The following is a 23,149-nucleotide window of genomic DNA, read 5'->3' as shown; positions in this document are numbered from 1 at the left end:
CTATTTTGGACCAATTTATAATTTTCAAGGAGTCTCCAACCAGTAGAAGGAAAGGCTGGAGACTCCCCAAATCCTAGCAGGTCGCTCAATCCAGCGACCTGCTTGGAAAAAAAACGTTACTTTATATAATAAGAACAAAAGATGCAATTGTGATACACTTACTTGTGGTATGAAGGAAAAAATAGGGGTGTGAGTATCAATCCTCTAAATTTACGCGTGAAACTTTTGAAAAGCTAAAGATAATGGCCGACAAACCTGCAGTGACGTTGTTGTTATATTTTAATTGAAATTCTTTCAAAATTTGTTGATGAGACAATTTATTAAATAGTATATTATTTTGTCTTTTTCAAGTTTCATATATATAAAAACTGAACGGTAATATTTGGAATTTCAAATTTTTTTTATACATAATTTGATATAACGGTAACATAACGGTAATATTTTATTTACACTATAAAACATCACATTTAACCCATAAAAATCACATTCAATCTAAAAACCATCTTCCACTCTTAATATATTTTTATACGTTCCAAATTCTCAAAACGTAGCGAATCCAAATTTCCAAAACCCGACCCCAACTACTTATAATTCTCAAAGTTCTCCAATCCGACCTATTCCACGTAATTTTCAATATGATCCTAATATGTCATATGCTTCGAGTCCTCCCATTCACTATAATCCCGACGGTTACTTTCCTCCTGTGAATGCAGCAGGTAATCGGCCAATGATGTCGGGATACTTTTCTAGTTGAGCACATTTAGGAACGTTTCGGAATCACCGACATTACTACTTGAACGTCGAAAAATTTTACTCTTTCAATCGTATTTTCCTTTTAATTTAATGTATTTACCTTGTTCGTTTTTTTCAAATGTATGTTTCCTTAATGTAATGCACTTTTGTTAATTACTAAAATCGATTAAAATTCAGAGAAAATAAATTATATTTACCTATTAATTTTTAAATCCAATTAAATAAATTATTCAAATTATATAAATTTATTCGATTAATATTAAATATTGGTAGATTTTTATTTAATTAATATTAATTCATTAATGAATTTTATTATTATTATAAAATAGGTTAATTGATTAAAAGTAATGAAAATTAAATATTATATGACGTGTGGGACCTGTGATTGTGACTAACCACTAGAGATGATTTTTTTTGGAATTGTTTTGTTGAGAGGGTTGTTAGAAATTGGTGAGGTGGAGTGGTTGGAGGGTGTGCAACCCTCCAACCACTAGAGTTGCTCTAATACAGTTACTGGCTGTCTATCACGTGTAGGGGCGGCGGGAGCCGAACTTCAATAGTGGGATAGCTATCCTACTTTATGTTCAATTCACCTCTTCAATGGTTTTAATAGGACATTGTACAGATGTTATAGCTCCGTCTAATATGGATCATGTTGTCCATTCATTCATTTATCATTCTTTATTCTTTCATTAATATTTGTAATCCTTTTTCAATTCATTTTCAATAATATTAGAGGGCTTGGGGTTGAACCTTTTGGACTGGTGCCAACCTAGTTGGGATGAGTCTGGCCGTTTACCCCCTAGTAAAAATTTACATTTAATTTGAACCATATATAACAATTGTAATCAATCTTTTTGACTAATAATTCTGATGAATCTAAGTTGAAAATTTGTTGAGTCTCTCCAACAGATTGTTGACTGTTATGGAAAATGCATCCTGAAACTTTTCAAGTTGAGAAGTTGAATCTCCATACACCAATCCTGGTAATAATTCATACACAATATACCTTCTCATATCTTCTCTTTCCTTCACACTAAAATTCACAAGCTTTTCCACTATTTTCACCTTCATTTGCCTCACCTCTTCCTGGTCTATAAACACTGAATATTTCCTATGATCCTCAGGCAAATGCCAAGGATATTGATAGTAAGCTGTGAATGGATCGAATAGTACTGGTATGCAACCCGAAACAAGCGAATCGAACACCGATTTTCGTGTTGGACTGTCTCCTGGAGGCTGCAAGCAGAATTCTGATTCCATAAACACTTCTATAATTGTTTCAGGTTGATCACATTTTCCTGAACTGCAATCCAAAAACCTACATTTTTCCCCTGATGAAGTGCATTGATCAATCAATATTGACCTTATGCTCTCAGGTTGATCCGGCCTTGCTGCCCCTGCGAAACTGACAAGGCTTTTTCGGGTTGCTCGCATGAGCTTGAGTTGCCAGGTGACAATTTCATCATCTGAATGAGGATGGAAGTATGTCGGATGTGGGATTCCGATGTCGTTGACTTCCCACGGTTGTCGTTCGATCAAGAGTTTGACAGGGTTCTGCATTTGCTTTAACTCTAAGAATCTAGTCCCCCATGAAGAACCAATCCTTCTCCTGAAATCCCAGGAGATTTTTCCAAGCACAAAGACATGATCTTTTCCGGAATTTCGAAGCCAGGACTTCCGCGATTCGAGCCATTTTACGAGGTCTAATGATAATGTGTCCTTGACATCAATAGAAACATTCTTAAAATGCCATCTCAAGATGTCTAGTCCACCATAATATGGAACATAAAAGAGCTTTCCTTCATTCTCATTGTAAACCCTGCAAGGATGTTTTAAAATCCTTGTATGAAAGATTAGCTCTAATGAATACTGATGTGTATGAAACCAGCCTTTTCCAAGCTTCTCTATACGCTTTCCTAACGCCTCGTTTTCGAAATGTTTACAAAAATCTGTCCATAGAATCATGTCTCCACACTGACCTATTAAGTCCTTGTTGAACTTTGATGGAAGATCATACACATATATCCCTCTTCCATCACACATTGCAGGGTTCGTGTTCGATTTCCACGATCGATGCAGCTGCATTTGATCCTCGACAACCTTCTTCGCGTTTTCAATCTCCTTGTTTGTTTCTTTGTTGATCATATTTGCATCTGTCACTATCACATTTTGGCTCTCTTCAACTTCTTGAACATTGGCATTTCTACTAGAAATAGCAGAACTATTGGCCATGCTCCGAATGGGGATATCGAAGTTAGGCTGAGTACCTGCGGAGAGGCAATAAAGATCGTTGAGCTTGCGCGATGAAATGCAAACATGAACAATGTTACCAGAAATGATGGTGGTGGAAGAGGACCATAAGAAGATAATGATAAAAAGAACAGTAAAAGCCGGGATTCGAGACACAACTTTGAGCCAAATTGAATCACAGGGACAAAATTGTTTCCTTTCTTCTTTTTTGGAGAGTTTAGATTTCTTTTTGGACATAGAAATGGCCATTTTGTTGAGTCATTAGTCTTCAACCTTGCTTCTGGTTTTCTAGTAGATGGAGTTTGCATCATTCTTTGCCTAACAAGGAACTTGGCTGCACGTATTATGTACTTATGTCTAATTTGTATGCACGTTTAGTAGCTACTTAAAGTATAAATGTTTGGTCCTTGAGATTCCATCTTTGTTTTATTTTAATCCATTAATCAAATTTTATAATAGCCTAGTTGTTGGATAATGTGTGAAGAATTGCTACCAACCGTTTAATTATTGGCATGAAATGGAAAGAGATTGATCTGCTTACTTGTGTAATTTACCAGCAATTCACATGGTCAACCATTATTTACACTAAACAATGGCGAATTGGACTTTTGTATTAATATATGTCAAATTTCAAGGACTTCTATATCTCCGGTTTTAAAGTTCAGGGGCCATCACGTTAGTAATGTCAAAGTTCAGGGGCCATGAGTACAATTTACCCTAAAATTTCACCACCAATTTTGGCCTGCTAGTATATGCAAGTTTGAAACTCTAATTCATGGAGTGTGTTGTATGTATCAGTCACTTAATGTCTTTTTACAATATCAATATTCATGTAGTTAAAGCACAAATTATGGAAATTTACAACACATTTTTCTAAAGGTTCAGTAATTAATTCAATCAAGCAGGATCTGACAGAGAACTAAACCAGATAATAAATTTATAAATGAGTTTTGGATAAATCCAAGTAATAACTTAGTTGCAACCAACTGAAAATTTTGACTTGTTCTTCTATAGACCATATTGTGAAACATAATTATACATCAAAACTAATTATTGTACCTTTTTGCTGCCATATGCCAGATACAAATTGTTCATGGTCTGTTTGAACAGTTACAACATTGATGAGCAAAAGATATCAAAGACGAAACACGAAGACGTGACTGAAACACTTACAAAATTTAGTACAGCAACCTGAAGCATCCAACATATATATTTTACAACATACTATCTGTCCTAGAAGGCAGCCGTCTGAAGAAGTTGATGGGCACTGATGGTGTCCTGTACCGAAACCTTGGATGCCTCATAATATAGAAACCTGCCAAAGCTGCTATAACCTGAAATGGTGTGACAAACAAAACCAGCGCAGCTATCAAGCAAAATAGAATAAATATGGCAGATGCACGTGGATCTCGCCAGCTTAACAGTGACTGAAACCGCTCCCCTTGTGTTGCAATATCACCAACAACAGTTTGAATCCTTCCAGCCACACTTCGTAACCTATCATACCTCATTCGAACAAGCTCTGGGCTCCTGCTTGTCGGGAATGTGTCAAATTCCTCATCAAGCTCATCTGGATGCACTGCCTCAGCTTGTGAGATCTTTGTGTTCATATGGGGAGGATATCTTGGGCGATACCGATAATTCCATACTCCTATCAGAAACATGTAAAGAAACATTGTTGGCAGAATGAGCTCTGGGAAGCAAGCAAGCATAAGAAATAGCACATGAACAAGCACTGTTGTGATAGGATTCTTCCACATGCAAATATCACCAAACCATTTCCCAGCAGCAAATAATCCGGAGAAAACTGTCATCAGCCTGAAGAAATTTGCCTTGCTTCGTCGCATGCTCCATAGGTGCGAGTCAACATCTGACATATACTCTATGACCTCCTTCCTTAGTGGAGGTTCTGCCCGACCTAACCGTAATGCCACTATGTTGACAGCTTGGTGGCGGAGCATGTCTAGCTGCATCACAGTAAAGGGTCTTACATAGTGCATTTTCGGTAACAGCGGCTTTGAATACTGATAAAGCATGTTGACAAAAGATGTGCAGGTAAATCTAATTGCCAAATGCACTTCTCCCATCTTCTTGACTCCAGTAGGATGAAGAACCAGCAAAGGATAAGAATGTGTATACACACGGCCAGTTTCAAGTGTAGAGATACGAATCCGGACTTTCCCAATTTTCATGTCCTTACCGTTTGATCCTTTTTCCCCAAGCTGGCTGTTGTCAAATACACCGACAGTTATAACTGTTGCAGGATCAAAAACCTCCCAGGTGTACTGCTCATTGTATTTTGGATGCAGATTGTCGATTAATGTTCGTGTCCTAACCCATTTGTGACCATACTTTGCCACACAATACGTGTCTGATGTGCCCCTTCCATCTCTTGTTTTCATAGGATGTAATCCTACAGCATTTAGGATGCCGAGCTCCAATAACCCCATTGGTGGCCTCCAGAGCTGTTTTGCTGTGGGGCGTAGATCGCTGCTATAATGAGTAGACTCATCAAGAACATGGTATCCTCCATCTAGGCAGACTCGAAGTTGGATACGGCTAGAGAACTTCTCTTTCTTTAACTGATCAACATCCACAGCAACGGGTTTTTCCAGGTTAAACCAACGGGAATGTAGTATCCTATCATCAGCACGTTTCTCCACAGAGTTCAATGGTATAATGAGCCTCCCAATGATCTCATCTTTTCCAGGACCCACGCGGTCCTCAACAGAAAGAACCAGATGGTCGTCAAAGGGTTCAGCTGCAACGAATAAAAGATCTTCATTCCAGAAAGCATTAAAACCACGAGCCTGACATGTCTTGGTCTTCAAAACCTGATTTCCTATCTGTACCTTAGCATACACATCAGGGAAATGGTTCTTCTCTGCAGGGATCAAGTCTTGTGCCTCAACAATATTTACACGCACGTACCATAAACGTGGTGCATGATATACCTTTGAGCGTATTACTGTTGAGGCTGCTGCAGAACTATCTACAGGCATAGCTGCATCAGAATGCCATGCGTCTGAAAAAGCCTCATCTGCTTGGGTGCCAATCCAGACAGCAAGCATCAGCTCTCCCTTGATCTTTTCCCCCTTCTTATCCTCAAGTCGATACCACTCAGGAGCCAAAGGACTATCAGGCGGAACTCGCAGTGGAATCTCATTGATATCAAACCTTACAATGCCTGCAAAATCATCTTTAATGAGATCCTTATCCTTAATCACAACTTCTAATACAGAAGCTTGCATGCGGTCCTTCGAAAAAGCAAAAACTTGGTTCCACTCAGGGTTTTGCTTTTTCTCAAAGTGCCTTGTAATTCCTTTGTAGTTTCCAATTTTCACTTCAACAAAGGGATCAATGCTTCCTGTAACATCCATGGCGGGAAGGTCACGAGCCTTGACTACTCTAACATACAAAAAGTACATCCGCTCAACAAGATCATAAGTGCTTGCAGTTTTGTCTCCATGAATAACACGACCACCAACAACTCTTCCCCCGCCAAGAAGAGGGCTTGTCTCCTTTAGTGCATAGTCAGCAGGTTGTGATGCTGATGCAGAGTACATACGAACCAATTGTGGAGGTTGTTGTGCTGCAGCTTTCATCTCATCAGCCACATACTGTGGTACATGATGAGTGACTGTTGGAGCTGAAGAATGATGCTGATGTTGATGTTGCTGAAGACTGGGGTTGGGGAGGTGATGAAAAGTGTGTCTCTCAACTCTATTGCGAGATATGGAATTCGAAACAGGATGACCTGTACGAACTTCTCCATGAGTCAAACCTCCATCATTTACTTGCACCGATTCAACTGCAGGGAGTGGAGTAGAGGATTTTATGGAAGCATCATTGGTAATATAAACTTTCAGGCCAAGCTCTCCTCTAACACGTGAGAAAATGCCACGCTTTTCCAGGGGATAGTGCAAGACAACAGCATCTGAGTAGGGCACAAAAGAATTCCCTGTGAGGCTAACCTTTCCCAGGAAGGATCTGGAGTTAGTAGCTCTTAAATTGTTGTAAACATAGACATCAAGAGTAAGATAGTGAAGGTTGCTAGGATCAGAAATGTTGAAGTAAAAACTCTCATTCCAAACTGGATTCAGATCTTTCTCTTTGATTGTGGTCCGAAACCTTTGACCATCAAAGTAGAGTTCCACAAATGCACTTGACGAACCTTCCCCGTCTTTTGGCAATAGATTGTGAGCGCTAACCACATCTATCCCTAGCTTAAGGTGGCTCATGATTGATAAAAAGGCAAGTGAGCTTCTTTACCAATATGTGAACTACCAGCAGGACTTGAGGTAACTACAATTACCTGCAGAGAAGTGAAAGACTATATCATGTTAATTAACAGCCTGTAATGCAATGATTGAGTAAGATAAAAATAGGTGATTAAGAAGGAATGCACAAGATCAAACAAGTTATGTAATAAGCAATATAGCAACCTCTAATAAAAAAAAATAACTTAGGAAAATGTAATCATACAAGAATCACAAGTTAACTTGCACACCTAAACTATGGGTTTGCAGAACTTCCAGGAACATAACAGAAAACATAGAACTATATATCTTTCGATAATAACAAGAAAAAGGTGAATATTAGAAGTGTTGAAATGGTTGATGAAGGTATTTTATGCACAGAGATTATTATTATTACATGCTGGTGATTAATCAGAATGATTCAAAATATACAAATATTTCAACTAAATAATTAAACAATCAATTCAAATCTATCAAATTTTAACAATAATAACAGGCAACAAGCAGCAATCGCTTAGCGAACAGAAACTTGATATAGAAAATCATACAAATCTGATGCCCACATTCATTGTCATTAGTTGAATTCCCATGCTATGATATGGACAGAGATGAATACAAGCTAGATTCAGCTATTCAACAAGCTAGTATTGGAAAACACATGAAATTAGACTAGTAATAACATGCACATCAAGTTAGAAACATAGGTTTCAGATTCATTTGATCTGTTTAAGTCTATTTCAAAGATGAATAATAGAATATTAAAATATTATGGACTCCCAAGAAGAATGAAAAGATGGGAAATGGGGGTTGGGAAGAACAGAAGGGCAAGCTTGGAGGTTACTTATCTCACTTGGCACAGGCAAAATTTCAGAGTGAAGGATATGCATTTCTTTCCAGTATAAAAATGGAGGGTACTTTCAACTTTGTCTTTTTAATGAAAGAACCATTCTCTTTAGGCATCAAGAGAAGGAATACAGGAAAATAAATAAAGAAGTAAAATTTTACTAGAATTTGCTTTCTTTCCCATTTCTTTCATCTTTGAGTTGATTTCCTCTGTGTCTTCTTCTCAAAATAAAACAAATGCATGCCTCCAAGAGGCTTAATTCATCAATTAATGGTGGTTAAATCACGTGTAATCCTTTCTAGATAGAATATACTTTATAGATATTAAAATAAAGTTTTACATAGCAAAAATCAAAGGCAAATAATGACAAAGATAGTACTATTTGTATATATCAATCACCTAAGTTTCCTTTCACCAGTTCCAAAAAAAATAAAGGATAAGAGATAAACATGAACTAGTTAAAAACTGCATAAAAAGTAGAGCAAGATTACCAGTGACTTAAAATGCTGAAAGTGAAAGACTTAAAGAACAGGTATGTGTCAATAGGAAATAGAGACTGAGATTTGGAGAAATGAAACGTGTATGCTTTTTATCAAACGAAGCTACTAAGATCCAAAACACATATAATAAACAAATAATAAGATCCAAAAAGCACGCTCAAGACACATGAGCTTTTCTTAATCCAGAAGACGATTCCACCGCCCACAAAATCACAAAAAGACAGCTTTTGGACTTTGACCTTTATGATCCCCTTAAAATCAAGCAAAGGCAACAAAAATAAGGGCCAAAAATTATAAAGCGGAGAAACTAGTACAATTTATAAACCAGAAACCGGATTTCAGGTTCTACTCCGGTTTTCATCAACCAAACAGTGACCCCATCAAAGGAAATGAAAAATGAAAGAAGACAAATAGCATTCCTCTTTCAAGATGCCGACTACTAAGAAACGTTACAAGAATATGATAATTAATAAATGATGAATTAAATACAGCTTTTAGAGATCATAATTCATAAATCAGCTAACCTTTTATCTTCTTAAGAAAACTTCAAAAAACTAAAGAAGCTGATTCACACAACAGATGATGAAAAAAGCTCAAGTTTCATGTACAGAAAGAAAACACACAGCCATTCAGCTCAATTCAATAGTCAAAAAATTGTTTAGATGTTCACCTCACCTATACGTCCATGAGCTAATTTGAGAAGAATCGAGAAAAGGAAGCAGAGAAGAAAAATTCACCTGAGTGATTCAGAAAAAATCTTGAGATGCAGACATTTAGATGAAATCATGATGTGGAACTTTGAAAAACAAGACGGAGAGGTGCATTTAAGAGTAGAAGATGGGGGGAGCATAGGGAAAGAGCATGTGTGTAATGGCAGGCGCGAGTAACGATGAGAGAGATAGAGTTATGGCTATGGAGATTTGATTTTTTTTTCTTTTTTAAGGCTTTGCAATTGATGTTGCTGCTACTGTCTTCAATATGGCTGACTGCATTTACCAGCTTCGATTTTATTTTATTTTTTCAAACATTTCCCGGTTTATTAGAGGAAATGATACTCTGTGAACGACTTCATTTTATTACCATGTAGGCCAGACTTTGACCACGGTGATTGTATTGCAGGATCAGCTTTTTGTTCAGCGTGCCAGATAAAATTTCTTCGGCTGCTTCTACTCTAAACAGTGTGATCTGATTCCATGATTACAATTAGAATTTATAAGTGTAAAAATTTTAGTATTTGGATTTAGTTAATAGACAGTATGTCATTTTTTGTTGATATAAAAATGATACATAAATTTTGGATTGGATTAAAATTCACATGTTAACCTGAAAACTACATGAAACGATATAAATATTTAAAATTAGAGTTAATTTTAAATAAAATCGTGTGGTTTTATATTTTTTTTATATACGATACATGTGGTTGGCAAAATTTTTATTTTTTCAAATTTGGTTGATAACGACTTCAAAATGAAAATTTTCAAGAATTAAATTACATTTTAAGCAATTTTAATTCTTCAACTTTTTAGGTTTGAGATCATTTAGGTGGTGTTTTTATAAAAGAGAAAGTTAATATTTAGAGAGAAAAACCTCTAAAAATGATGATATTGAAAAATAAAAAAATGTGATTTCATATTAAATATGATACTAAATAACTTTAATTTTTGAAATTTTTTATTTTGAAATCGTTATCGATCAATTTGGAAAAATGAAAACTTTACCAACCACATGTATCTGTAAAAAATGTCAAACCACATGGGATTTACTTGAAATTAACCCTGTTGGAAAAATTGAATAAAATTATATAATTAATTTATATACCAACAAACACCTCCTTTCATGAACAGTCGTGACCGTCGTGAACAGTCGTGACCGTTCTGAACAGTCGTGTCTGTCCGTGTACAGTCATGTTTGTTCGTGAGAAGACATATTGTTTGGGTTCTATTTATATAGAATAGAATTGTCAAATTTAAAGACAAAAGTCTTGACTATTGTAAAAAAATATTCTCTGGAATTTTTCTGCTCTTTATCTGTTCGTAATGTTGTTGTTTTCTTACTCCGGTGATAACTAGTCTGCACACGGTTTGAGTTCGCTTGCGTAATCTGTTGTATCCTGGGAGACGATCGTCAATATAGCGACAACATCTGTCTTAAGAAAACTGTCAATACATGCTTCAACTTTGTCTAACTCTTTTCTATTAATTTTCTGTTTTTATTATGCGTATGTTTTTGTGTTCTATTTGTTTTTTGGTTAATTACATCCAACATTCTTAAGACAGACATAATTGTTTGTCTAACAAACCCTTAAAATTATTATTATATTCTCTTATATCTTTGGGTGCCTTCTATGTTACTTTGTTTTTTTACAAAGTACCATTACTTGGTGTGTTTTCACCATTGGATGATGGAGCATAAAATTAATCCAATGGTGAAAACACACAAAATAAGACTTACTTTATAAAAAAACAAAGTAAGCATAGCCTTTACCATATCTTTGTACGTCACTTTATTAATAAAGATAATAAAATTATAATTACTACTTGCAAATATGATTTGAACATTCTAAATTATTATAAACACATTGCATGGTCCCATAACATGATATTAATGGATTTTTCAATAATTTGTGTTAACATACTAATCTAAACAAAACATAAAGTTATCGTTTGGTTCGCGGAATAGAATAGAATGGTTATTCCAAATGAATAAAATAGCAAAAAAAATTGAATAATTTTTTTTAGGAAAAACTATTCGTATGTTTGGTTGGTGGAATAAGATAGAAGAAATTTTTTTTCAAAAGCCAACATTACCCTCAAATTATTCAATATAAAAAATATATATTACTATAAATTAATATTTAATATATATTATTTTAAAAAATATATAAAAAATGGAAAACACGAAAAATAGAAAAAAAAAACATTAAAACGGAAAAATAATAAAAATATGAAAAATGGAAAAATGGTAAAAACACAAAAAAGATAGGTGGAAAACAGTAAAAACACAAAATGTAAAAATGTAAAAAAACATTAAAAACGAAATAAAAGTGGAAAATGTTGAAAATGCGACAAACATATAAAAGAGTTAACACAAAAAATAACACGCAAAACATGAAAAAAATACACAAAAAAAACGTGCAAACAATAACACACAAAAGAATGTAGAGATGTGGAAAGTTGTGAAAATGTAAAAATACAAACAAAAAAACATGAAAAGATGTTGAAAACACGAAAATGTTAAAAATGTTAAAAACACGAAAACCTGAAAAAATATGGAAAACGGAAGAATGTGAAAAAACGTAAAAAAATATGAAAATTTGTTAAAAACACAAAAAGTGAAAAATACATAAATCACGAAAAGTAAAAAAAATGTTAAAAACAGCAAAATATAGAAAAAGTGAAAAAACACGAAAATGTTAAAAAAAGCGAAAAGGTGAAAAAAAATCGAAAAACACGAAAACGTGAAAATATGTTAAAAACACAAAAATGTGAAAAATGTGTTTATAACGTTTTTTCATATTTTCGTGTTTTTGGTATTTTTTTTACGTTTTTCCATGCTTTTTAAGTTTTTTTTTGTCTTTCGCGTTTATTCATATTTTCGTATTTTTAGCGTTTTGTCACGTTCGTGTTATTCATGTTATTGTGTTTTTTCGCATTTTCATGTTTTAGTTTTTCGGTTTTTCCCTTTGTCGTGTTTTTGTATTTTTGCATTTTGCTACTTTTTCGTGTTATTCACGTTTTTTTATGTTTTCGTATTTTTTCGGGGTAAATTACATACGTGGTGTACAACTTTTATCCGTTTTCACAACCTTCAATTTTGCACACTAAAGTGTACAACCTTCTAATGACTTCCCACTAAAATGTACAACAGGTAAAAATGACCGGTCAAACCTGTTAAACACTTGGTCAATGTGACACCTCATCAATTTTCAATCCTTACAAATTAAAAGTGGTCCCCACATATTATTAAATTACTTTTATACCCTTAATAAAAAAATTCCATAATTCTATCTTTCTAATTTTTTCACATTTTCTCTCTCTAAATTTTATTTTTTCAAATATTCTCTCCCATCGATCTCTCTCTCCTCTATCTCTCCTGCTCAACTACAGGCTACTCTAAGTAGCTATGTTCCTAGGAAACGCAGTTCCCATGTAGTCCTCTTTAATGAGTTTTTCTACAAACGCAGGGGCCTGTTCCAACTCGTTGGCTCCAAGGGGAGAATCGAATGCTGCCGTTGCGAGGCGATCTGCACACCTGTTTTTTCCCTATGAATATGAACCACTTCGACTTCCTCGAATTCTCCTAGCAGGTCCTAAATGTGTCTAATTAGCGCTCTGGATGGGTGGTGCGTCGGACATGGGTGATTGATAAACTTGACTACCTCGTAGCAATCCGACTCGACGATGATTTTTCTTGTCTGGTTCGCCAGAGCCATGGTTAACCCCGATATAACCCCCCACAATCTCCTCTTTTAAATATACCAGCTTTGTTCCTCTTTTTTTTTTTTGAAATGCATTCTAAAATTTATCAATTACTTATAAATACATTTTAATTTCAAACAAAAAGAAAGGAAGAAAAAAAAATGGAAAAAAGAAAAACCGGCAGCCATGGAAGTTGAATCAAACGCATCGGAGCTTGTTGAAGCCTTCCTCGTTTCGATTTTGAATGCGATTTCTTTCAAACCTGCAACTGAATCACGAGTACTGATTTTCCCTCACTGTTGATTTTCCCTCACTGCCAATTTTCCCTCACCTGCGATTTTCCCTCACTGCTGATTTTTCCTCACCTACGATTTTCCTTCACCTGCAATTTTCCCTCACTGTTGATTTTCTCTCACTACTGTTTTTTGGAAACGATTGCAATTATAAAAACAGTGAACAAACCTCCATATTCGTTCTCCCTCTTTCTGAAATTGTGAAATTGAGAAATAAGGTAGAGAGAGTGACAATGATTTTTCTCACATATTTCCTGTTGTAGCTCGAACTCAGAAAATAGGAATAGACCGAACAAAATTAAATGGGCAGAGTCGCGGACAATGTCGCTTTCTTTAAGACGTTCGCGGAACTGTCGGAATTTAGCAAACAGTATGACCTCCGGTCGCCTCTAGGATAAAACAGCCCTCTTAAATACAATTTTCGTATTGCACCGTACGAAATCGTTCTGTATACACTCTCTGTTTAACTTGCTCAGTTTTCGAAAAAATAAAGAATGAATGAAAGTAAATTGTGTTTGAAGGCAGTCTCTCATCACCTATTTATACAAGAAAAAAGAGCTGTTGAGAGCTCTGATTTCATGGAGAAGGTGAAGGAGGAAAACCAGGAAGACTGGGTTGTGAATAACGTTCACAAAGACTGAATCAAAATGTAAATAATTAAATAAAAAATTATTTCCGAAATTAATAAAAAAGAATATTAAAATTATTATTAATTTTTTTAATAAAAAATTATACATTTTACACCACACCAACCCAACCCAACCCGGTTCGGTCGGACGGACGGCGCGCGCGCGTGTATGGTGGTCAACCAAAGAGATAGGTCCCCACCCTTTCACAAAAGTGGGTACCCCTTGGGGCACACCCCAAGCATGTGAGGACCTTCTTTATAAACATCTCCACCAAGTGCTTTGAAAGCAATGTGGGATGTTTTTCACTTGAAAAAACATAAAGACACTTGAAAGGGCTTTATTTCATAAATTTTACTTGGGCTAAGCCCAACAATCCCCCACTAAATTTTTTGAAAACGTTTTACTTAGCAGTTACATAAGGTCAGACATAAACAAAGGTATCTTTCGATTTGAACCTTTGCGTAGTGAGTATAGGTCAGATTTTACTAGAGTGACTCGTAGTCTTGAACTCTATCTCTGACGTATATCACGCCATAACCTTTTCAGAGTGTAGTTCTAGTAGCCCGTGCGTTTATGGCCTTGCACGTCTATCCCGGTTTAATGAATGCTCTAGAGTTTTGCCCTAAACTCATAGGAAGCGGCCTCACTTCCACATTCATATAGGTGAGTCTATCAAAAGTACTCTTGTAGCTATGTACTTCACTCCAAATGGAGTATAGACTTCATTAAGAGTTTCTATTATCTCAACCTCAAATCGCTTCAGGATATGCATGCTTCTAATTGCATGATCTGACTCATATTACAACACAACTTGTTATTACCCTTTGAACCTATTTCTTGGGATCTCCAGTCTATAGGTTGGGTTACCATTGTGTGTAACTCATCACTGTAGGGGCATAAGTCCCATACTCTTTGCCGTATTATGGACTTTCTCTCTAGCTAATCCTTTCGTCAAAGGATCGGCTAAATTCTCTTCTGAGCGTATGTGATCCACTCTAACAGCTCCTTTTGTGAGTAGCTCTCTCACAGTGTTGTGCTTATGACGTATCTGTCGTTTCTTATCGTTGTAGTAACGATTCTGAATCTTAGCAATAGCCGCGATACTATCGCAGTGGATCAATACAGCTGGAATCGGTTTTTCCCAAAGGGGAATCTCAGCTAACAGACTTCTCAACCAACCTGCTTCTTCACTAGCCACAGCTAGTGCAATCAGTTCTGATTCCATGGTTGATTGGGCTAGAATAGTCTATTTCTTAGACTTTCATGAAACAGCACCACCAGCTATATTGAAAATATAGCCACTAGTAGCCTTGGAATCATCTGATAAGGTATTCCAGTCAGCATCACTATATCCTTCAAGGACTACTGGAAACCTTTGATAATGTAATCCAAGTTTCATGGTTCTTTTAAGGTATCTCATGACCCTTTCTATAGCATTCCAATGCTCCACACTAGGTCTACTAGTAAATATGCATAGCAGTCCTACGACATACGCGATGTCGGGTCTAGTACAATCAGTGGCATAACGAAGACTGCCAATTATGCTAGCATACTCTGATTGTCTTACACTGTCTCCAGTGTTCTTAAAAAGTTTTATACTAGGGTCATAAGGTGTACATGCAGGTTTACAGTCAAAGTAGTTATATTTCTTTAGTATCTTCTCAATGTAGTGAGATTGATCTAAAGAAATTCCAGTTTCAGACCTAGTTATCTTTATGCCAAGAATGACGTTCGCTTCTCCTAAATCTTTCATGTCAAAGTTTTCACACAACATTGACTTAACAGCATTCACAACATGAATATTAGATCCAAAAATAAGCAAGTCATCAACATACAAGCAAATAATGGTGCAAAGACCATTTTCATATTTATAGTAGATACACTTATCACTTTCATTCACCTTAAAGCCATTTGAAATAATCAAGTTATCAAACTTTGCATGCCATTGCTTAGGTGCTTGTTTTAGCCCATATAAAGACTTATCTAACTTACATACCTTATGGGCTTGACCAAAGACTACAAAGCCCTCAGGTTGATCCATATAAACCTCTTCTTCTAGTTCACCATTCAAAAACGCAGTTTTAACATCCATTTGGTGCACCACTAGATTGTGCACAGAAGCAATAGCAATCAAAACACATATAGACGTAATCCTAGTGACAGGTGAATAAGTATCAAAAAAATCAACATTTTCTCTTTGTCTAAAGCCTTTAGCTACAAGGCGAGCCTTAAACTTATCTACTGAACCATCAGGTTTCAGTTTCTTCTTAAGGATCCATTTACAACCTATTGGTTTACAACCTGGTGGTAAGTCTACTAAGTGCCAAGTTTGGTTTGACTCAAGTGAGTCCATTTCATCATTAATGGCTTCTTGCCATAAATCAGCATCTAATGAGGTTAAAGCTTCTTGTATAGTAAGTGGATCCTCTTCTACTGTGAAAGCATAAAAGTCAGAGCAAAAGTCTTTAGATACTCTAGGTCTCTTACTTCTCCTAGGTTCAGATTCCTCAATCTCTTTTTGCACTATAGGTCTAGTAGCAGGTATGCTACTAGATGATGCACCCCCACTATTTCTCAACTTAAAAGGAAATCTATCTTCATAAAAGTCAGCATCGTTCGACTCCAATATGACTTTCGCATTCAAATCATAGAACCTATATGCTTTGCTATTCACAACATATCCAATAAACACACATTCATAAGCCCTACTAGCAAGTTTGACTCTCTTAGGGTCAGGAATCCTAACATAAGCCAAACAACCCCAAGTTCTAAAATATGATAGACTAGGTGTTTTATTTTTCAAGATCTCATAAGGAGAGATTTTGCTTCTGGATTTAGGGACCCTATTTAGCACATAGCAAACAGTCAAAAGGATTTCTCCCCACCAATGTGAGGCGGCACCTGAACTAAGCATAATAGCTACTACAGATTCGGTAAGTGTCCTATTTTTCCTTTCAGCCTTTCCGTTCATTTCTGGTGAATAAGGTGATGTGGTTTCATGTATAATACCATGTGTTTTATAGAAATCAATAAACAGGCTAGAACCATATTCTGTGCCTCTATCGCTATGAAGTCTCTTGACTTTCCTATTGTATTGATTTTCTATTTCAACTATGAACAACTTAAACATGTCAAACGCTTCACTTTTATTTTTCATAAGATAAACAAAAGTAAAGTCAGAACAATCATCAATAAAGGTTATAAAGTACCGTTTGTCATTTCTAGTCAACTTTCCATCTAATTCACATATATCTAAATGAATTAAATCTAGAGGTTCAGAATCCCTAACAACAGATTTATGAGGTGTTTTTGTGATTTTTGCCTGACTACAATAATCACATTTAAGAAATTCATTCAAATTCAATTTTGAAATTAACCCTAAGTTACTCATATTTTTAATGATTCGCTTATTAACATGACAAAAACGAGCATGCCAAACATTAAAAGTACACAAGGAGTAAACAGAAGCATTCACTTTATTAACCTCAACATTCAACTTAAACATGCCTTTAGTAGCATAACCTTTTCCTACAAATACATTGTTCTTAGTCAAAGTAAATAAATCTGCTCCTATAGTCTGAGTAAAACCAGCCTTGTTGAGAAGATAGCCCGAAACCAAATTTTTCCTCATTTCTGGAGTATGCATCACATCCTTCAAAGTTAAGGTTTTTCCAGATGTGAAGTTCAATTCCACACTACCAATTCCAGCAACAATAGTGGTATGGGAATCACCCAATAACACTTTCTTATCTTCGGTTACAGCACTGTATGTTTTGAACATACTTCTATCATAGCAGACATGGCGAGAAGCACCAGTGTCTACCCACCACCCATCTGATCCACCTATGAGGTTGATCTCAGAAATCATAGCAACAAAATTATGTTGCTCTTCAGTCAGGTTAACACTAGGAGTAGTGTTTGACCTGTTCCTGCACTTACGTGCCATATGACCTGGTTTCCCACAATTAAAGCATAGGAAAGCAGCATCATTTCTAGGTGGTAGTTGCTATGGCCTATTTTGGTTCCTTTGAAGGTTCCAATTCAAGTTAACTCGGGTGTTGCGGTTTTGGATTGGTTTACGGTTCTGATTCTTAAAATTCTTTTGAGTGGGTTTCAGAACCGCAGTGGACCTTTTAGTGTTATTAGAAACAATAAGCACTTCTTCTTTTAAATCTTGTTTTCGAGCTTCCTCCTCAATTCGGAGGCGTGTAATCAGACTTTCCATCGAAAATTCTTTTGTTTTGTGCCTCAAAACATTTTAAAATCTTTCCACGAAGGAGGCAATTTGTCAATTATGACAGCAACTTGAAATTGATCGTTTAAAGGCATACCTTCTGAAATAATTTCATGTGTTATCTTTTGTAATTCATGAGATTGAATTTCCACTGACTTGTCATTAGTCATCTGGAATTTGAGGTAGCGACTTACAGCGTATTTTTTCGATCCGGCCTCCTCAGTGTCATACTTCCTCTGCAGAGCTTCCCAAATTTCTTTTGCTGTTTTTTCTTCAGCAGTGTAGTAATCATACAGATCGTCAGTCAGTCTATTGAGTATATAATTTTTGCACAGAAAATCATTTTCTGTCCATCTCTCAGCAGCACGAACATCTGCCTCGTCACCATCTTCAGGAACAATTGGTTTTTCCGAAGTCAGAACAGAAGCTACCTTCTTTGTTGTGAGGTAGAACAACATCTTCTGTCTCCATCTTCGGAAATGAGCTCCTTCAAACCGGAATGGTTTGTTAATCTCAGCAATCCCATTTGATTGTTCGGTAGCCATCAGCAGTAATTGAAACGTCTTAAAATTGTTGTAGCTCGAACTCAGAAAATAGGAACAGACCGAACAAAATTAAATGGGCAGAGTCGCGGACAATGTCGCTTTCTTTAAGACGTTCGCGGAACTGCCGGAATTTAGCAAACAGTATGAACTCCGGTCGCCTCCAGTATAAAACAGCCCTCTTAAATACGATTTTCGTATTGCACCGTACGAAAATCGTTCTGTATACACTCTCTGTTTAACTTGCTCAGTTTTCGAAAAAATAAAGAATGAATGAAAGTAAATTGCCGAAATTAATAAAAAAGAATATTAAAATTATTATTAATTTTTTTAATAAAAAATTATACATTTTACACCACACCAACCCGGCCCGGTTCGGTCGGACGGCGCGCGCGCGTGTGTGGTGGTCAACCAAAGAGATACGTCCTCACCCTTTCACAAAAGTGGGTACCCCTTGGGGCACACCCCAAGCATGTGAGGACCTTCTTTATAAACATCTCCACCAAGTGCTTTGAAAGCAATGTGGGATGTTTTTCACTTGAAAAAACATAAATACACTTGAAAGGGCTTTATTTCATAAATTTTACTTGGGCTAAGCCCAACAGTTCCTGCATATGAAAAAATTGTGAAGAGAGAGAGGAGAGATGTTTTAGACAAAATAAATTTTATGAGAGAGAATGGATTGAAAAAAAATTAGAGTGAGAAAATGTGAGAAAAATTAGAAGAGGGAATTGGGAATTTTTTTTTTAATTAAGGGTATAAAAGTAATTTAATAATATATGGGGATCACTTTTAATTTTTAAGTAGTGAAAATTGATGAAGTGTCATGTTGACCAAGTGGTTAACAGGGTTGACCGGTCATTTTTACTTGTTGTACACTTTAGTGGGATGTCACTAGAAGGTTGTACACTTTAGTGTTCAAAATTGAAGGTTGTACACTAAAGTGTGAAAATGGGTAAAAGTTGTACACTACGTATGTAATTTACCCCATTTTTCGTGTTTTGTTCGCGTTTTTCGTATTTTCATGTTTATCGTGTTTTTCACGTATTGTCACGTTTTTATGCTTTAGCATTTTTCGTATTTTTCACGTTTTTATATATTTTATGTTTTGTCATTTTTTCGTGTTATTCATGTTTTTTGTTTTTCGTGTGTTTACTTTTTTGAATTTTCTTGTTTTTCGTGTTTGTTACATTTTCATATTTTTCGCATTTTTTTTATATTCTTGTGTTTTGTAACGTTTTCACGCTATTCACGTTTTTCGTGTTTCATATTTTTCATATTTTTACATTTTTTTAATGTTTTACCCATTTTTCATGTTTTTTATGATATAAATTATAGATTTACTAAAATTTATAGGATTTAAGAAAATGACTAGAGAGAAGATTGAGGATTTAATGAAGGGTAATTTTGTAAATTACAAAAATATAATATTAAGAATAATTATTTTTTGGATAAACTGAAGAATAGATAAAAATAAAGAATTGATATTTCATGGAATATCCCATCAAAAAAATTGAATCAAATATGGGTATAACTATTCGTTAGGAATAACTATTTTATTCCCTCTCTATTCCGCAAAGCAAACGAGCTTAGAGTATTTAAAAATAGTATCATACTTTTTATATTTTAAAGTCATCATTAAACATGGTACGAAATTGACACTAACCCGATCAGATTAACACGATTGTGACATGAAAGTTTTTGAGTTGAGTTTGGATTTACTCGAACACGATAACTGTCAGACCTACTTAAAATTTGCGATACATCAAACTTAATTAGTTCAATGCCCTCTTAATTTAAAAAGTATTTAGTTAGCCTTTTTCAATTTGTTTAAATTAATATATTAGCTACTTAAATTTATTAAATTGACGTATTAACTACTTTGGATTTGCTTATACAAATATATTGGTTTCTAAAATTGCTTAGTGATGTACATTTTAATGTTATTCAAATCATATTTTACTCTGCAACAGGATTTAAAGAGTTAATGATGACACAATAAACAAATTGAAGGGAGATGCAACACTTAGGTTGAATAGTATTTAAATAATTAAATGGATAAGTTGGAGGAGGTACAAGGTTAGATTGAAAACGTGCAGGAGGGATTAGGAGTGGATTACTAACCGTGTCTGAGGAAAAATAAGGTGGTGAAACAAAATTAGGTCTAACCTGATTAGAAAAGACAAATGGAGATAAGTTGCTGACGGATTGAGATTTGTCCCATGTTTTTTATTTGTGGAGAGAAAGATGGAATCGGAACGGTGGCCTCGGTGTTGATGTGTGGAGGGCTGCGGCCTGTTCAGCGGCCCAGTATGCGGCTAGCGCCGCGAGGATTGACGGAGGCAGAGAGGAATCAGATGATTGTTCAACGCGGTGCAACTGTTCAGCGACGGGTTTTGCGGCAGCCGAAGGATCGACGGCAGTGGGATGCGACGATGCACGGTGAGCAACAACGATCGCTTCTGCGCCCAAACGGAGGACTTCGGCCTCGACAGCCTGTCTAGGACAGATGTCGTGAGCGGTTCAGCGGTGGCTGCAGCTGTTGCAGACGGTACATCAGGATTTGGATTGAAGGGAGACTCAAATCGCCATCCGAAACTTGGTTGAAGGGAAGCTACCGAGTCCGTGACAAATGTGTAGGAACCGGAGGCGGAGGCGGTGCGGCTGTGATGGAGGGAGAGGTAGACGTCGGGTTATAAGATGTGGATTGAGGAACAACAGTTGATTCGGAGGATGAGAAAGCTGAATGTTGAATGTATACTGGGTATACGATGAATATATTTTAGAAATATGTAATGGAGATAGAGAGAATTAAGTATAAGAATGTAATGAATTCCCTTGATTAGGGTTAGGCCTAAAACTTTCTATTTATAGTGGTAAATACATGAGTTAGTGTAGGAATAGGAATATACAATACGTGTTATATATGGACAAATATAAACACTAAGAGGGTGTTTGTTTCAGCTTTTCGGATGAGCGTTTAGCGTTTCACTCCAAACCGCAGAAAATATAACGTTTGGTTAGGTTTATAAAACCGCAGCGTTTGGCATTTTTTTCTGGAAACTGCAGCGTTTTGGAGCGTTTCACGAAAAGCTCATATTTGGAGTTTTTCATAAACAGTTGTTTGTAGTTATATGTTATTGATAAAATTATTCTTCTTATTTCCACAAAATATGTTTATTTTTTAACATTATTTATATTACTATAACATAATTACCGGAAGGACAAGGTTTTATTGCGTTCAATATATTTTATATAAATTATTTTTATTAATTTGTGTAATATATTTTTTTATTTTATAATAGGATAAGGTGCAAAAATACCCCTAACATTTGTAGCTACGAGCAATTTTATCCTTAACGTCTAAAATTGTGCAATTATATTTCTAATGTTGGCAGTCAAAAGCAATTTTATGGGTATTTTTTCATATTTTTCCTTTTATAATTTCATCGTTGATTGATTTAAAACATGCTCATTTTAGATATTTTAAATCTGAACAGCAACAGTTCAATATAATTTTACCAAACACTAGTAAGTAAACAACTAATAACAAACAGTTAACAACAACAGCTAACTGCAACTGCAAACAGCTAACAGCAACCGCAACAGCTATTAGCTAACAGTTGAACCAAACAGACCCTAACTAGATAAGAATCAAATTAATAATAATCAGTTCAGTTTTATTAACAAAAAATATTGTAAAATAATGTCAAAACCAAGCCAAAAATATAAAATAACCAAATCGAAACGAAAATATTATAGCGAACTGAGATAAAAAAGAAATAAAACAAAAAAATCAATTAGAAACTAATTAGTGATTTTAGAATCTAATTAATTCGAACGGAGCCAGTAAAGGGGACATGGGAATTGCATCCGCTGGAGGTATTCCACGGGACCATAGGGGCTCTTGGCTTGGTGGATTTATGGTCAATCTGGGAATTGGAACTGCTTTTTCTGCCGAACTATGGGGGGTTGCTCATGGATTATGTCTGGCGTGGGAGAAGGGCTTCCGGAAAGTAATAGTTGAAACGGATTCAAAAGATGTGGTAATAGCAATTCAGGAAAATGGGATTAGTCATGCACATTATGCTGGACTTGTCCTGAGGTGCCAAAGCCTAGTTGATAGAGATTGAGAGGTTTCATTCTCACATACGTATCGAGAAGGAAATCAGGTAGCTGACTGGATGACAAATTTCGCATGAAAATGCTCTATGGGTTATCACGAGTGTGATGTGCTTCCTGTAGGCCTCCAGAACCTTCTCAACGAGAACCGCGATGGACGGGCCACTAAGAAAAGAATTTAATTTTTACTGTTTTTGTTTCTTTTGGGCTTTGCCTTCCTTCTTACCCAACAAAAAGAATGTAATTAATTTTCAAAATATAAACTTAATTGATATTTTAAAGTATAACTTAAGAAACTAATT

The 23,149-nt window shown here is 35.6% G+C and overlaps 2 protein-coding genes across 7 annotated transcripts; both read right to left on the bottom strand.

Annotated features, from left to right (window-relative positions):
- Positions 1 to 1,587: 1,587 nt before the first annotated feature.
- LOC136210784 (xyloglucan-specific galacturonosyltransferase 1-like) lies at positions 1,588 to 4,224 on the bottom strand. 2 transcript variants are annotated; one of them, XM_066002193.1, is made up of 3 exons: positions 4,180 to 4,224; positions 4,066 to 4,104; positions 1,588 to 3,023 (listed from the first exon to the last, which is right to left on the bottom strand). In XM_066002193.1, exons 1-3 carry the CDS (start codon positions 4,211 to 4,213, stop codon positions 1,633 to 1,635), a joined length of 1,464 nt encoding a protein of 487 aa, XP_065858265.1. In that variant the 5' UTR covers positions 4,214 to 4,224; the 3' UTR covers positions 1,588 to 1,632. The 2 variants fall into 2 exon arrangements, with proteins under 2 accessions (XP_065858265.1, XP_065858264.1); XM_066002192.1 differs by lacking the exons at positions 4,066 to 4,104; positions 4,180 to 4,224 and having other exon boundaries at positions 1,588 to 3,290.
- LOC136210782 (multiple C2 domain and transmembrane region protein 7) lies at positions 3,921 to 9,554 on the bottom strand. 5 transcript variants are annotated; one of them, XM_066002191.1, is made up of 3 exons: positions 9,347 to 9,554; positions 4,180 to 7,321; positions 3,921 to 4,104 (listed from the first exon to the last, which is right to left on the bottom strand). In XM_066002191.1, exon 2 carries the CDS (start codon positions 7,245 to 7,247, stop codon positions 4,221 to 4,223), a length of 3,027 nt encoding a protein of 1,008 aa, XP_065858263.1. In that variant the 5' UTR covers positions 7,248 to 7,321; positions 9,347 to 9,554; the 3' UTR covers positions 3,921 to 4,104; positions 4,180 to 4,220. The 5 variants fall into 5 exon arrangements, with proteins under 5 accessions (XP_065858263.1, XP_065858260.1, XP_065858259.1 ...); XM_066002188.1 differs by having other exon boundaries at positions 3,921 to 7,321; positions 9,280 to 9,554; XM_066002187.1 differs by having other exon boundaries at positions 3,921 to 7,321.
- Positions 9,555 to 23,149: the final 13,595 nt, after the last annotated feature.

Source organism: Euphorbia lathyris, chromosome 1 (assembly GCF_963576675.1).
Source record: "Euphorbia lathyris chromosome 1, ddEupLath1.1, whole genome shotgun sequence".
Classification (NCBI taxonomy): Eukaryota; Viridiplantae; Streptophyta; class Magnoliopsida; order Malpighiales; family Euphorbiaceae; genus Euphorbia; species Euphorbia lathyris.
The sequence above is the reverse complement of the archived record's forward strand: the minus strand, read 5'-3'. Positions and strand labels throughout refer to the sequence as shown.